General features: G+C 40.8%; 1 protein-coding gene across 1 annotated transcript in view; it reads right to left on the reverse strand.

Annotated features, from left to right (window-relative positions):
• The window catches only part of fam135b (family with sequence similarity 135 member B), a 60861-nt gene extending 43984 nt beyond the window's left edge, over nucleotides 1-16877 (reverse strand). The window contains exons 1-2 of the mRNA XM_080484521.1: nucleotides 16717-16877; nucleotides 6571-6667 (exon numbers count right to left, since the gene is read on the reverse strand). Of these exons, the coding sequence (XP_080340647.1) occupies nucleotides 6571-6647 (77 nt within the window). The 5' untranslated portion in view covers nucleotides 6648-6667; nucleotides 16717-16877. The remainder of the gene's footprint in view (nucleotides 1-6570; nucleotides 6668-16716) is intronic.
• Nucleotides 16878-17534: the final 657 nt, after the last annotated feature.

The following is a 17534-nucleotide window of genomic DNA, read 5'->3' on the forward strand; positions in this document are numbered from 1 at the left end:
AGGAAATGAAGTTCAAATGTAAGCAGTGACATCGTGCGTCATGCTGGGCAGTGAGAGCTGGACTGTGTTGGTTCCTTCCTTTATCATTCGCGATCCCGTCTGTCGTTTTAGTAACTGTGTAGGAACAAAGTGAAGCGATGTTTGAAATGTGAATGGCTTGGCTTCCAGAGAAAACATCTTTGAGCTCTGCTTCAGCCTGGAGGTCATCATCATCAACTTCATCCGATTTTTCGAAACAGTCCCTCATCAAATACTTCACATCCATGAACATAAATCAACTGTTAAGAATTTTTTTGTGGTAAATATTTGACCTTAAATTTGTAGAAAAATCGTTCTATTTAAATTACCCGACGAGTATTAAATTAGTTGACGGGTACTAGCTCGTCCCGGTCGACTATTACACTAACACCCTACTGAAAACGCCATTTTTGAAAATGGCTTCCAAGGTGGAACTTTTTGAAAAACACTCTGTCTACGAAATCTGTGCGCTTGCCACCATGTCATTACAAAAACAACTAACAGCACATACTAGTGGCCTGGCACAGTAACTGCATCATTTTCAGCATTTCCCTGTAAGCAGATGTTCTCAAAACGTCTCCATGTAAATGCGAAACCTCTCAGAAATGAAAAGGAACAATGTATTTTTTGTAAACAGGGCCTTATTTACAATGACGACCCGGTAGGAGATCCTCTGAACTCTTACTTAATGCAAATGTATGACTGTCAACAGATTATGTGCGGTATACAAAACTAAAGGCCAGGATCAAAATTAAAACGTAAAGATCTTAAATTGTGACATTTTATTTTGAGTTTCAGTGTTTTTTGCAGCATGTTGGTAGAAGAGAACAGTTTTCTCAACGGTTGTGTAATGATGGACAGTTCAGGTACAAATTCAGCGCTTTGTTCTGAAAGGACACATGAGGCTAAACGAATAGCAGAGTGATGAAGAACATGAATGGTACAGGCTGATGGATACACGGTGCCGCTGTAATTGAACATGAGATGGATTGTCATGTCGTCCAAGGTGAGTGTAGGAGACATAGTGAAAGAGGAGGCTATTCTATACAGAAACCCAGGTTCATGATAAAACTTACTGATACTCTATGAGAAACGCAGTGCTGTTTAGCCGGATACCAAGATATTAATACTTCTTACTCACTACTTTTGATCTCATCAAGTGTTTATTTATTCACCCTCTTACATCACGTCAGACAAAAATGTGTTTTCTTAGCTGGGAAAACGTCTCCAGGTATGTGTCGGGCTCAAGATGAGCTTTTGTGACATGATTCTCGGCGTTTCAAATGAAATAGTTTCCATTTTAAAACTCGCAGCGCAGTGGAACGATGAACAGTGACTTTCTGTGGACGAGTTTACCTTGAAAAGATTGTTCTCGTTTCAATTTAAAATAGAAGTACGATTGTGAATCAAAGGGAAAATAGTACATTCTATGTCCAGGGGCGTGAAAATACCTCATGATGTACTCAGTTGCAACTACAAGCAAAATACTTTTTTTTTTAGGGGAAATTATTTTTTTTTTCCGTTGCAATATAATACAATTTGGAAAAAAGGAAAAAAGGAAATTGATGAATGCAGTTCAATTTCTGGTCTGATACTTCTTCTATTTGTTTGACGTGAGAGTTTATACAGATATAGTTAAATATAGTCGTGGTTAAAGGAATTCTTTCCGGTGCAAGTTGTTATACTGGATGCTTATCTTATTGGTCCTTGGAGGTACAGTAAGTCTGGTTAGAATAAGTTGGTGTTTGCACAGAAAACGGGGAACGCGTTTTCAAGTAAATAGTAGGACAAATTAGTTTTACGCTCATGGAATTATGTTGTGAAAAAAAACAGTTATGCTGCAGAATCTGTATCATGAGTTTTTCAATGCACTTGCCATGATAGGATTTAAAAAAAAAACTAATATTTTCTTGTATTGGGAGTCATTTTTAAGCATCTATTTACCAAAATGCTTAAGTTGTTTACTTTGTCCAGCCTTGATTATCTCATGTCCATTTGTGTCATTTCTACTTATTCAGAGATTAAGGACGACAATTAGAGGATGCAGCTGGGTTCCTAATTTCAGTATCTGAAGCAATCTTGGCCTTCTTTGCAAATCAAATGCAAATTTATTCAGTGTTTTTAAAGCAATCAGCCAATCCATTAAGTGTACATCTGCACAACCCAACAGTTCAATACAGGCATTAGTAATAATTTCAGCAATTAGATTTTATTGCGGTGAGATGCAGATCTTGACGTCTTCAACTATCCTTATTCCAACGGCGCGTCGGCTCCAGGTCATGTCGGCTCCGAAGCAACATGGCAACCGTAAAAACAAACATATTAGTGCACTCAGCTGAGGGGATTAACCGTGATGGAGCTTTAGCCCATCCCATTTGGAGGGGAGGGAAATCATTTATATAAAGCTGGCGTTGCGGCAGGCCATATGAGAGCTTTTAATCTTCCAGCAGACGCATCACAGCAGAACAAACGGCTCTTTTTATTATTATAACGGAATATCACAGAAATCATAAAGAAGGAACATTCGACGTTTTTTACTAAATTGGTTCAGTGTGTTTTCATACTGTCAACGCAATGGATGAAAGATCTTATTAAACTGTGTAAATAATAATTATTTCAATTATAGAGGGAACTTTAAAGAGATATTTTGCTGTAGAGTCAGATGAGGAGTGAAAACTACTGAAGGATTGAATAAAAAGCTGTTTTTTTGTAACCGAATAATGTGACCAACTTTATTTTATGCAGAACGGATTATGTTTGGGACTAATATAAACCCACAAAATCATTTGGGACAAGCAACCTACATTTATCCTTCATGTTTTTCTTTCGCAATATCTATACAGTGATTGTTGATATTTGTGATATATCATTCGGCCTGATGGAAAATCAACCGCTCAACAGTGAAAAATACCAGCTTACGGCCAATAATTCACATTATTTAAATATATTTAGTTTAATTTAAAGTTTGGCTTTATTAGTAATAATTGCTTAATTCAGCATCAAAATTTAAAAGAATATTTGGTTTCACATGGATTGTAGTTTCTTCTTTAAGCTCTAGTTCATGCCCTGAAAGCCACCTTTGTATTCCTCATAAATTTTACAAATATTCGTTTTGCTTTAGGTTTGGTTTTTCAAGTGAAAACTGAAACCTGTGTTTGTGGTATCCATTGAGACTAACCCATAATGATAATATCAATCTAACTATTGTTCTCTGTGTGAATAAGTATGTGCTTCATTTACAAAAACAGCATCTACTAGTGGCCCAACATGAAAAAGACATAATTTTCTTCATTTTCTGTTTAAACGCATATCGTTTTCATAATAGACTTTTTCCCACACAAAGAGGATGTGTTTTCACTTTATGTAAACTGGGCCTTAGTAGGTCAAGCCGGGACATAATTAAGACTTAAATCCAATATTCATTGCTGATTACAACTGAAATCTAAATCTCAGTTTCGCTAACAGCCATTGACACTGACGTTTGCTCCAAATATTCTTGAAACAGGAATCAACAATAGGCGTGCTTATACCTGTTCAGAGCATTTTGCAGTAATGTAAGTATTCTTGGTGCCTTTAGCGTCATTCAACTGAGGTTCATTCTCTTTCTGTAGAACAGATAATAATATTAGTGCGCGTGCACCAACGCGGTGGCAGCAAGTCCAGGAAGTTCTGTGTTTGTGCTTCGGAATTTCCTCAATTGGGGATGAATAAAGTATTTATCTATCTATCATATTGATAATAACATTAATAATAATAATAAGAGGAAATTCTATGTGCCCGCTTCCTGCTGCCGAGCTCCTACAGCTAGCATGGCTAGTTGATGCTCCCGTTAGCATTTAGTCAGCGCTAGCTCGTGATGCTATTTCGCGATGCTATTTCACGTTACAATGATAACTGGCTAGCCTGCTAGCTCGCGATGCTACCTAGCAATGCTAACGTGTGTGTGTACGTGTGTGTGTAAGCGAAATGACACTGGTTTGAAGTGTTTAATCTTCATCTCTATCTGGAGCTCGTATTCCCAGAGGATTACCCATTTTTACCAGGATTGAAAATGAAATTACAGCACATTTGTAAACGACTGCAGTTTTTTTTTTTTTTTAAACTCATCACACTAGCACATAACTTATGCTACAGTCTCACCCTCATCACAACCATATGATGACTCTCAGTCATAACGCCATTTGGGGGTGTGGCTTTGGCCACGTTCGCCATGGAACAGGAAGTGAAAAGTAAATAGTAACTTGATACGTTGCATCAGAGCCTTGTCCTCATCACGACCACACAACAATTATGACTATTACCCATGGCGCCGCCATTGTTCCCTAAGAACAAGACGAAAGTTCGGCAGTGCGGGGTCCTGCCAAACAAAATGACGTAATTTCCTTCTTCCAGCTCCCTAGAGCCGAAGAAATTTGTTTCGGCCGAACTATGTGGGTGCCGCACTGCCGAAACTTCTGCACTGCGCATGCGTGTTCCAGTTCGCTCATGACTATCAGTCATATTTTATTCATATTTAGCTTGTAACATCGCTACTGTACGAGCGCCGCAGCTCGTTAAAATGTCAAGGCTTTTACATGATGCACCTGAACGCATCACGAACAGCTGTCAGCTCCTGTAGTTAATACCAGACCAACATCGCGCTCGGACAAAAACTCTGTTTTATTACTGAAAAAGTTCAGAGAAATGTATTTCTGAAAGCACTGGAGGCGAGAAATAAACTGAAGTTGAAAAGTTTAAACGCCGCTTCACAGACGTGTGGCTGTTGTGAGGGGGCGTGGCCTGCGAGTTCGGCAGCTTCTTATCGGAGTATGAACAGTCCTGCTGAAAAAGCTTTTTTTTTCAGCAGCTGGCTGACGTCACTGCCGAATTTTCTTCTTCTTCTTACGGGTTCAAAAAGGGAGTATGCAGGGGCCTTTAGATGTTTTCAGAGATCGAAGAAGTCCAAGAGAACAAAGGAGAGTCAGAAGAGCAGAACAAGGAAGAGATGCAGCTGGCAGGGAAACTGATAGAGAAGGAACTGAAAAAGAGAAAAGGGTTTTCTTCCACGGATCATTCCAGGTAAGTAAGAAGTCACCAAAAGAGGAGAAGGTTGCCCGTGGGACCGGAAATTTCTACTACCTACCGTGACAAAGCCATGCAGATCAGACTCTTCAGAAACCATTAATCCATTAGTAGTCATTAATGTGGGTTTCCTCCAGGTGCTCTGGTTTCCCCCACAATTCTGGTTATAAAACAAAAACGACCTTTCTCGTGGAGCAGATCATTGAAACCGTCAGGACGTGTGCGGGCGGACTCACAAAGTTCCACAAAAAACCAAGTTTATTGTACAAAAGTGCAGGGTACACAAGGAAACAGGGGCGACAAGAGGGCGGACGAGGCGACACAGACAACAGAGGGAGAAGGTTTAAATACACAGGGAAAGTGAAGACACAGGCGGAACTCATAATAACAGGTCGACACAGAAGGAGAAGACCATCGGAGATGACGTCTTAAAGACGTGATTCGGACTCTTTCGCTCAGTGGGAATTGTTCTGGTGAACCTATTCTCTGTTTGTTTGGTGAAATATCTTTTGTTGTTGTGAGTTATTGATTTTGATTTTTGATTTTGATGTTCAAAATAAAGAAAATGAATTGAATTAGAAGGAGTTCAGAGCTTAACTATGGAGGCAAAATCCACCGCAGAAAAGAAACAACCTAAAACAATCTCAATCTGTCCACATTTTGCTAAAGTATGTTCTGTAAAGTGATGTGCCGAATCTGTAATTTAAGTATATATGTTATAACAGGGGCACTTTTTTAATCTAAATATCATTGCAGCTAACAATTTTACGTACATTTCGCTCATCCCAAAAATGACAAGTTAATATGGAGTTCTATTTATAGTTTGTCTCCCCACTGGCTGGTAGGGACTACTTTATCCTTCACCTGTAATAGTAACATTAATTGTATAAAAGCGCCTGTGCGCTGACCATAAAGCGTCACACAAAGCGCCACACAAAGCGAGCAACTGGCGAGTAAATCATGACAGGCTCAACCAACAACGAGAAAACTTTGCTGAGGCTCCTCATATGTTCAGATGAACATTTTCAGACTGATTTCACATCCAGCTCAGAGGGAAGCGTCAGCACATTGTTCCTCATTTTCCGTTGGTAAAAAAAATGAACCTGACTCAGTCGATGAGTCAAATTTACGGTGTAATCTCTGTCAAGTGGGAGCAGGGGTGGTGGAGGGGCACATAACATCCAAATTGCTGGATAAATTCAATCACGCCTTCATCATTCAGGGGATTAGTCATATCTTTATTACCATTTTTCCCCACTATATAGTCATATGGTGCTCGTATTGTTCTCGGTGGCTGTTTTCACACAGTTTAGCTTCATTACTTTTAAAAGAAAAATGTCTTGTCCTCATCTGATGTGAATGAATATCACTTTCAAGGACACGAACATGGATTAAGCTCACTTAGTCACTTTCATCAGTGCGCCCTTCAAACTGACTCCAGTATTATTTAAGATGAATGAATGCAGTTTCGGGGGGGGGGGGAGTGCTTACCCTCGTTGGAAGAGATCCACATTGTGAAACTTGTGCAACTCTAGAGAAAACTCCAGTGTTCCCTGTACTTCAGACATGATATAATCCCACTCATCACCTGTCCAAAAAGAGAAAAGAAGGTAATCAGTACAAACAAATTGGCACAGACGAGGTACAAATAAGGACGTCTCTAAATCTGGCTCCCCTCTATATGTCTCCAGTGTGCTGCCGCCGAATGACTCACTCGGTCCGGCCTGTCGAAAAACAGACTGTGGAAGACCAAGATAGACTCTTTGGTCCCAATATAGGAAGCGTAGATACACCTAAATGCGTTCTTCCCAGAATTCTGATTGGCTCGGAGTGTGGACTTTGGCTCGGATCGGCTGCCTAAATCCGATTTTTTTATTTATTTTTTTCCTATGCAGTTACACGTATGTTATCAAGTGACCCAGATTTATTGACGAGATTAACACTTGCCTACTAAGTCTGAAATATAGCACACGTGTACTTGTACTGTTTCTACTTGTCTCTGAACCAAAGGCGTGAGTCACGTCGCGGTGCCTTAGAAGTCCGTCAAACGTCGACCTGGATTTTAATGCAAAGACGAAGGAAAAGGCTCATAAATGCTGCTATCATTCTCCTCCACTGACCAACTATGTCGGATCGCCTCCATGCTTCTCATTTCTTCACTATTGATGCAACAAAATCAGCTTGGCGGTCGCAGATCCGACGGCGTTAGAGACGCCATGTTCGGAAAATACGATCAGCCTGGTCACTTATCCGACGCATATCTGACTTATTTTTCCACCTATGAATGAGCTCTGTATCCGACCTCAAAGTATCTGAATGCATGCATCTCTTTTCCTGCTTTCACAGTCCATAAGAACATCCAATCTGTGCCACGTAAGAGAAAAAACTAAAATTGGAATTAGGTCACATTACATGCTGCCTTTGTCACACATGGGCATTCTTGAGGGGTTACAAGTACAGGCGTCAACAAAGTACAGGTTCGTTTAAAACCCTGGGCTCTGAAACAGGAAGTGTTTCTTAACAATAAGTGCACACCAAAGACGTCACATGACCTGAGACCGATTAGGAATGACAGAAAAGCAAAACTGAGATCCATCATGGTCAACATCTTTCACAACTGAGCAGCTTTTTTAGAGTCAGACTGCTAAAATACCTGCTGTTATGTGTTCCTCTACCAGAAAAAACATTGATAATATACTTCCCTTTAAAAGGAATCACTTCTGCACAGAGAATCAACTAAAACAAGACCGTCACCACTCATTTCCACTCATTTCCGACCTGGAGTTTCACAAATCTTTCACACCAAAGTCCATATGTTCACAAACAAAACATCAAACTGTATTTATGTTTCACTAACTGACGCCATCTTGGGGAATCTGCCGAAAGGTTGTCTTGGAAATCAAAGACGGCGTGGCGGCAGAGCAAGCGAAAATATCAACATTTGACCGATTCGGCCCGAAAAAGAAAATCCAGACTTTCTCAAACACAGAATATTTAAGCTACAAGAATAGTCTTAAATGTTGTAAAACGGACCGTTAATCATTTTTATAGTGTGAATCGAGATCTGGCAAGATCGGGTGTAAAGACACGAGGCAGACAATGTCAATGATCCGTGAAATTTAAATGCTGGCAACACGTGGTTGTATGAGTGTAATGATGAATTTCCTTCAGGAAGGTTTTGACAGCGTTTTAGAGACGCACACCATCAACTAAAACTGACTCCTACATTTTGGATTTTTTTTTTTCCCGTCAGGAACTTTAAACAGCACTGCTCTCATCCCCCTGTCCATCTTTCAGAAGAACTGCAATACTTTTCACAACTGTCACACGAGAACCAACTGCAACCTCAGCAAACAATGTCCGTCTGATTCCAGACGAGACACGGTGCGTCTCCGACCGGCTCCGTGTTTGAGCTCCGTCTCTTTGGCATAACACCTTCAGTCAACCTGAGGCGAGCAGGACAGGCTGCAACCGCAAGGAGCGCGTCAACCACTTTTCATGCAGGCGAAATTGAAGGGAAACATATCGCGCTGGGAAAAGGCTTCCCCCTGAACCCCATGATTTTTTTTTTTTTTTTTTTTCTCCTTTACCCTGCTGAAGCTCAATGCCTGCAGGGCTGGAAGGCTTCATCACTAATCTCACCTCGGGTCTCAGGTTTTCTGTGATTATCACTTCAATGCACGTATTCAAATGATGAAAATCAAAGTAAAAGCGAGCGGTTATGTTCGACATTCGTGCTCTAAACCGTCTGGCTCTTTCAATAACTGGACATTTTTAGACTTAAAGTGTAAATAATATGCAGTATAAACTGTAAAGTTGAGCCCCTAAAAAAAAAATAAATGAATAAAAAGAGACGGAGTGTTTACGTCAACGTGGACGAAATGATCCCTCAATAACTGCTTTGAAATATAATCCTCAGGCATGAATTCTGGCTTTAGGAGGACTCGACAGCGTCGCAGGGGAGCGTGCAGCGCAGCACCGGCCCGCCTTGAAAGGCACTCGTCTTTATTTAACTGGCTGAGATTTATGTAGACGCGCCGCTTTATTGTACCGGCGTAGCGACACAGGGGCATCGTCACCACCTGATTTGCTGCAACTAAAAAACAAAAGTTAAAGCAAACTGCACCGCCACGACTCCCACTGCCTTAATTGTCGGGCCCTTTATTGGAGCGCATGCGAACTCGTTACGAGGCGACTGTGGCAGATTTACAGCCGAGACTGAGTGGAAATATACAACTTCTCATTTTCAGCAAGCAGGAAGCCGCTGCCAGGAAACTGTCTCTGTAATATGAGCAACGTAATTTGGCCAAAATTTTATGCAACAGCATTTTTTTTGGTTGATCTATGTGAGTTATGTTTTTGTTCTTAATGAACACAAGTAAAAATAGTACTTCAAGATGAATTTTTTAATCCTGCACTAAGTGCTACATTAACTCTGTGGGACTAAGAACTCATTTACGTTGCATTTTCAAGTGGAAATCGCAAATTTGTTGAACTTTTTGAAAATGGCTCCCAAGGTGGAACTTTTTGATCCGTGGAAACCAGGAATTCTTCCATTCTGTCGCCATAGAAACGAGGTAAAGCGCACGTTTTTGGAAACGCTGCCAGTACACATTCTCACCTTGGCCATAGTAAATAGTTCCTCTGCACATGCTCAGTAGATGGACAATAACAACAACGTTTTCCTCCAGAGTGTCACGACTCCCAGTTCATATTCTCCTGGGACGTGGTAGTTTTATAGTTGACAGTCACCTGTCATAGTCGTCCAATTTGGTCGTCTGTCCATGCAGGTGTCTGTGTACTCGTCTGTCTTGATGTTTACAGCGTTTTGTTCTCTACACACAGGTGTTTGTGGTTTCAAAGCAAAAACTACCAACAAGCACCAACTTTTGGCCGGGCATGCTAACTACATCAATTTCACCGCCTCTGCCGTTTCCATGTAACCAGACATCATTTTCAAAACCTTGCCTTGTAAAAGCAAAATGTTTCTGAAGCAAATTGCAAACATTTCCTCAATCCTTATTGAAAGTTATTTTTGCTCTTTCAGAAAATGGACTTTGTTCTACTGTTTTTTCATTATGTTTCAATTGTTTCTATTAACAAATATAGTAACAGTAGAGACAGTAACCCATTGTTTGTATGATGTTTTCACTTCGCACTATATGAGATTATTTACTTTTATTAATGTCTTATGCTTATAGTGTATCTTTTTGTCTTGTTTCGATTTGGGTGTTTGGCTAAATTTAATTGTTTCACTATGTATATATATAATAAAGTAATAAATAAAGGCAGAACAACACAAATTTCCCAAAATTCTTGGTTTTTCAAAAATGTCCAAATACGAACTAGTTCGCTAAGAAGCAAGAAAGCAAATGTATAATTTGCTTCTTGTCTCATCTTATTATCCCACTTGGTACCACATGGTGGTGTTGTGAGTCACTCAAGCTTCTGGTTTGTCCAGCAAGAGAAGAAGAAGAGTAGGATTGCTGGTAGTTTTAACAGCAGCTTAATAACTGGTAGCTCAATTGCAAAAACGTATAGAACAGCTCTAAATGCTCACTACTGCCTCTCAATGCACATATGTGGTATTACATCAGTGTTTTACGACATGACATTCCAGTTTTGTTGGGATGTCCGCGAGACAAAGGGTCACATACTTCTCCCAGTCGTCTCATGAGATATCCAGATGGAGCAGACAGTCAGGTACAATTTATCACATTTTTACGAGCGGAGAAATTATTCCTACATGTCCTTTCTGATCGCTAAAATTTTATCTGGGAGGAGAGGGTGTGTCCGTGTCTTTACAGTTGGCAGAGAAGCCCTAATTGCTTTAACTTGGACCGATAAAGTGAATTAGAGGAACTTTGCCAAGCATCTGGAACAAAGGAGTCAAACTCATCGTAGTCCAGGCGCATCATGCGGTCAGGTTTCCTGGCATTTTAACCTTTTATCCCATAACTCCCAGTGTTTCTCCTTTATTTCAGGAGCAACAATGTATAATATTGTTTTACAAAACTTCAAAAGAAGGTCAGATTTCTTATTTATTTCATTTATAAAAAAATGCTGATTTGAACAGACAATCCAAAAAGGTTGTTTTTTTTCTCCCTCCTGCACAACATAGCTGTCAAGCAAACTTTTGTTGCATTTTAGATTTTAGCTTGCAAACACAATGCAAGTTTGTGAAAATGTCTCCGCCTCTGTAAGAACTCGAAAAACACAACTTTTGCTCACTTTCACTATGATTGCAGGAAATACTTGTGAAAGCTTCTTCAACATTTAATACACCATCATCTGCATACATGGAGACATTTCTTATACAGAGCACATATAGACCAACAAAGAAAGATGGCTTAAATCTGCTTCAATGTTTATTTTGTACTGTACGTGATATTACATTGCACCAACTAGTCCCGTTGGCGTGCAAACTGGTGTTTATTTGTGTACAATGATTGTTAGATGAAGGCAACGTACAGCCGACGTGAACCTTTTTGAAACAAAAGTGATGCCACTTCCAGTTGATTGTTCGCATGTAAACAAAGCCCAAGTAACTCGTAGGTGTGAGTATGAGTGTGTTTGTTGGTCATTCCTTTCTGTGTTCACGCTGTGGTGGACCGATACGCAGGCTGTACGTTGACTTCGTCCATAGTTACCGCCAGAATCTTGTGGGATTGACAAATCAATAGATTTGTTGTATTTGATAAATGAAAAATCTGCTTCACATTTACTTTGATTCAGTGAATCTGCTGAAGAATGTGAAATGTCAGCTCACGTGATTTGTTTCTTCACAAACTTTAATTTGGCTTTAATATCAATGCTACGTTGCTAGCACTGAGGTGGCTGGCTCTCACGTCTTCGTCACAGGTTATCAGGTCTTACGAGCCTGATAGAACTTGCGCTCACAAAACAAACCCTTCAGTGTGTGGTTTAGAAGTCTTTCTGTTTTACTTCCAAATCACTGTGAACCGTCTCTTCCTGGTCGCAACTCTAACCAGATACAAGTACATCATGTTTATTTGAGTTTTTATTTATTTTTTTCTACAGTTTCCACCAGTAGCATCGCAGAAGCAGAGCCGTTTGTCTTTGATTTTTGCGCTTTTAATATTTGGCCTGTGAAGTCAGAAGCATTAAAGTGATCAAGACAGTCTCGTGCAGGAGTTTTCCATCTGATCGGCCACATTGAAATGTACTTCATAGCAGTTCAGTTTTTTGCAGCGTGTTTATTGTGGTGACGAAACAATTTGGAGATATTGTGCAGATTATTCCCAGAGTTTGAAGGGAATTTTCTTCAGAATATGAGACATTTGGTGCCTGAAAGCGCATGACAACAAACAAATGTTGCTCACAAACAAATACAAGTAAACTTTATACTGACAGGGTTGCCAGGTCTGACTGACAGTTTCAAGCCCAAACATGAGATAAAACCTGCCTGAGTCATTAAAAACCAACTAAAGTCACAATCTCGTCAGAAACTAGCATTAGAATCACCACATGGGAAATCAAGAAAGACATCATGACATCACAAAGCTTCACAAAGAAGGGGAATACAAACAGGCTTTCTCTTTTGATTACGGCAAGAGTGCAATTATGTAAACAAACAGCCAACACGGCCTGTTTTTCTGATTATGGGCATCACAGTAGTGAACCAATAGTGATTTAATACCAACAGGAAGCGTGCGGCTGCACAAGATGTGTCATTGTCCTGTTTTTACACTTCTGGAAGTTTGTTGCCATGACAAATGACATTAGAACGACAATACCACAGACTTTTAAAGAAACATCATCTTTATACCAGGGAAATTTGTCATACACAAACAGAAGCAGGGTTTGAATCCCCCCTACTGAAAGTCTCCTATAGAAATGAAATGGAGGTGAATTGATGTTTCGCTTCCCAGATTTTAAAATGCAGCTTAAACCTCTAAAATAAAGAAAAACCAGGTATTATTTTATCCAATGCTGTGGGGATGAATTCCTTGCACGTTTTGTAGATTGCTCTTTAATAAAAATCGACATTGACAACTGCATTTTAAAGTGACACTTGATAAACTAATGACTGCCATAGATTCTCTCTCATCTTATAATAAATGAAGTAATAATATCAGTGAAAGAACTCAGCAGTTTGTTGAGGTTTTCACATCTTTTTCTCTTTTGTAGCAACCAATAATGGAATAATGGCTGATTACAAACATTTTAGTAGTTTTACTAGCTAATACATCGGTATCAGGTATTCTATTTTCAATGTAATAAAGCCCATTATGCAATAATATTCCAATGATATAATAGCATATTTGAGCCACATTAGCTACATTAAAAGGGATATAAAATGCAAAAAAGAGGATATGAGGGAAATAAAATGTTTTTTGCAGGTTTTGTGCAGTTTGCTAATGGAAAATAGTATGTATTACAGTATTGACTACTGATTATGGTATTTTCTTTATTACATTCAAAATGGCCCAAAATCTTACATTACTGGCCATTATTCCATTATTGGTTGTTACGTTCTTTACTATACATGTTTTTTGTTTTCTTTGGAATTTTTTATTTTTTTTTAATTGGTTGGTTGGTTGAAAAACCTTTATTCGTCCCACATTTTCATTGCTGCAGCAGCAAGTGGGAGAGTAATAAAAAAGAATATGAACAATAATAATAAATATGCAAAAAAATAGCAGTAACAATGCTACAGAAACCAGGTGATAACGGTGACCATATTCTACAATAATATTGACAGTAATTAGATTGAAAGTTATTGTTCCACAGAATAATAAGATGACTAAATTATTCCACACAGAACAACATCTAAAAGTGCAGTGTTTGAAGTTGTCCAGGTTTGGGGGGGTTAAGTGGTAAGTTTCTGAATCATTGTGTTATTTTGGGGGTTTAAAACGACCCGATTGAGAGGAAACTTGTCCAATTTGGCAACTCCTGCCGCAACCACCATGAAGAAGCAAGACATGACAGAGCTGTTTTCTCTCTTTCCGCTGACTCGGCATTTCGCCATGTGACAGCAGTCATCACAATGGGATGGTGAGATTCCCCCCAAAGCTGCCTCCTCCAGGCCCGGGTCCTGGTGATCTGCCGACACTCGGAGGGGAAGGAACAGCTCGTGCTTGATTAAATGGGGACTTGCAGTAATATGTATTCTCAGCCCGGGAGGACAGATTATTCTTCGGAAAATTCATCAATAAATGAATGGAGTGAGCGAGGCGGCCCACGCAGGCAGCTTCAAAAGACACACAGCCGTCAGTCATCTGGGGGGGGGGGTGTGCTTTGATGAGGATGACAGTGATGGTCACGGATGATGACGAGGTACGGTGGCGTCACACACGTCTGCATATTGTCATCAATCAGAACGCTCCTGCTTCTCCTGAATTTTCTAACTTTAGCTTCACCACTTGTTGTGAACTATCATTTATTGACTTTACGTTGACTCAGAATTTTTGACGAGGTTTGAAAAATCTCAGGAAAAAAAAGAGAAAAAAAAAAACGATGCCGTCTTGGAGCGTTGTCCCTTGAAAAAGCTGCTCTGTGTTCATAAAACCTGAAATTACAGTTTGAGAATCAAACTAATCATAAAAAATCATATTTTTTCCCGCCAAAGTGGAATGTTTCTAGTGTTTTCATTTAAACATTAATGTGGAAAAAAAAACTTTAATCTATAAAGGTTTAGAGTTAGGATTAGGATTAGTGGGTTAGAGTTAGAGGGTTAGGTTGGGGGATTAGGAGGTTTGGGTTTTGATTTGATTTGATTTGAAGTTTTTATTTCGAACATGTAAAAAAACCAAAAACAAAAAATGGTTAGAATTAGAGCGTTAGGAATAACATTGGTATGAGACTGTTGGGGTTAGAGGGTTTGGATTGGGGCTCGGGTAAGGATTAAAGGTTATATTGGGGGAATTACGGGGTTAGGATTAGAGGGTTCAGGCTAGTGTGAGGATTAGGGTTAATCTTAGAGGGTTATGTTTAATATTAGAGGGTTAGTATTAGAATGTTAGGCTAAAATGAGGTTATTGTCAGGGTTAGGGTTAACGGGTTAGGGTTAGGGTTAGTCAAGGGGTTAGTAATCCTGGGTTACAATCAGAATGCCAGCATTCGAGGTTTAATATTTTGCTGGTTAGGTTTAGAGGATTCACATCAGAAGTTTGGATTTGGGTTCGTTTGGAGGCCTAGAATCCAGTTCGCTCTATCTTCTACCACCTCCAACCCCACATGCGTGTATGCGTGTTGTGTTGACACGATGCCTTGCTTCACAGTCCCTGAACGACCCGGAGCAAACCGGCAGCCCGTGCACTTTTCACAAACTCTCCTCTTCCTCTGCATTTCCACTCGCAGCGAATCATTAAGCAGTAATCATTACAAAACAGCCATCTGCTGTGTGATTACTATTTAATGCAGACCATAAACACACACACACTCCCTCTCTGACTCTCTCTGTCACACACACACACACACACACACACACACACACACACACACACACACACACACACACACACACACACACACACAGACAGACATATAATAAACATGCTGGTGGAAAGTTTGCAATATGTCCACCACCTTAAGAAGAGAAATTAAGCTTGTCCTTAAGGCACCTCCTCCTTCTCCTGGTGCCCCCCGTCAAACCCCCCACCCCTGTTGGTGTCAGCTCAGCTGGGATCTCTGACTGGCATGTCCAATCTCAATCTTAAGCAGGAAGGGGGGAGTGCGTGTGGCGGGAGCAGATTTTAGACAGCATTTTGGTGTCATTGTGACACAGAGTCATTGTGTGTGTGTGTGTGTGTGTGTGTGTCGGTGTGTGGCCGGAAATTAATCTCGGGCAATGTTCCATTCATTAGCATCCTGCGTAAAGCCTCACACCATAACACACGGGGGGGGGGGGGGGGGGTCGCCTCCTGAAATAATATGACAAAGGACGAGGTTGCTGTTTGCAGAATATTAAGATCCGCCACGTTAAAGTCGCTGGAAACAAGCTTTGTCTTTTTATGGGTTTTCACTGCTCCTGCAGTCGTGGGATGACATAATCCAGCGTTGATGTGAAAAGCTCCTGAGTTTAAAGACAATGCTGAATCCCCGCAGAGGCCAGGACAAAAGAGAGGGAGCTCGACTTTGAGAGAGAGGGAGAGAGGGAGAGAGAGAGAGAGAGAGAGAGAGAGGGGAGTATTCTGCATTCACAACTCTGTATGACTTGGTGTTACTCGTCCTCGCTCTTCCTCACACAAAGTACAATGAGTACCGGGGGTTTATGTCCGGCGCAGTCTTGTGGTTTTCCCTCAGATGTTTATATCACATGAGCGATCTGTTTAACCCTGCGTCATGATTTGGCACTATTTGATCACCAACGCCGAGGTTCACACTGTAGTTTGTCAGGCTTCATTACATCTGGCTGCGGCTTGATCATACAAGCTTTTTATTGTTTTCATTGTTTATTTATTTGTTTTCAAATCCAAACTTGAGCTCCGACACCTCTTCATACCAAACCCAGCCCGAGTCAGAAACCGACAGTCTGCACATTACAAACAGCGGCATGCTCCCGTGCACACAACAACAAGCATCCAGCAGGAGGAGGATGAAGAGGAGGAGGAGGAGGAGGAGGATGAAGGGGAGCAGGAGGGTGTCACACGTAGGAGAAGACGACCTCACCTTTGCAGGGATGTGTTGATGTCGGCAGAGGGGATCGGTGGTCCAGCCAGAGCAGATTGCTGCTTGCGGACGGATGCGCGGCTCCTCGCAATGTTTATACCGCCGCTTCTCCTGCTGCTGCTGCTGTTGCCATGGTTACTCATCCAGACCCTGCATGTTCTGCAGTCCCCCCTCCTCTCTCTCTCTCTCTCTCGCTCTCTCTCTCTCTCGCTCTCTCTCTCTCTCTCTCGCTCTCTCTCTCTCTCTTTGTCGCGCCTCCTGTCCGGGTGCGTCCCAGGTTTTTACGCACAAACACACACACGCTTTGGATAGTTTGATTAAAGGGGGGACTGTGTGTGTGTGTGTGTGTGTGTGTGTGTGTGTGTGTGTGTGTGTGTGTGTGTGTGTGTGTGTGTGTGTGTGTGTGTGTGTGTGTGTGTGGTGACGTCAGAGCCTGCCCCTTTAAAGGCTGAAGTGAACCGTGCAGTGGGAAATTACCACACCGAGAAACCAAAAGAGCGAGCAAACAAAGCATTAATGCAATAATACACACGTGATGCAGGGGGCAGGACCAGTGTGTGTGTGTGTGTGTGTGTGTGTGTGTGTGTGTGTGTGTGTGTGTGTGTGTGTGTGTGTGTGTGTGTGTGTGTGTGTTCGTTCATGGTGAAATTATCACGACTTTTTATGATTGACTAAATGACATACCTGTCTATCCTTGTACTTATGTGTCTGTTGCTTATGGTTAAATTATTTCTTATTGAATAGCATTATATAGGTATACTAACTCCAGGGGTAATTTATTCATAGCATTAAAGCACTAAGTAATCAATCAATGGATA

This window comes from Lipophrys pholis, assembly GCF_963383615.2.
Source record: "Lipophrys pholis genome assembly, chromosome: 17".
Classification (NCBI taxonomy): domain Eukaryota; kingdom Metazoa; phylum Chordata; class Actinopteri; order Blenniiformes; family Blenniidae; genus Lipophrys; species Lipophrys pholis.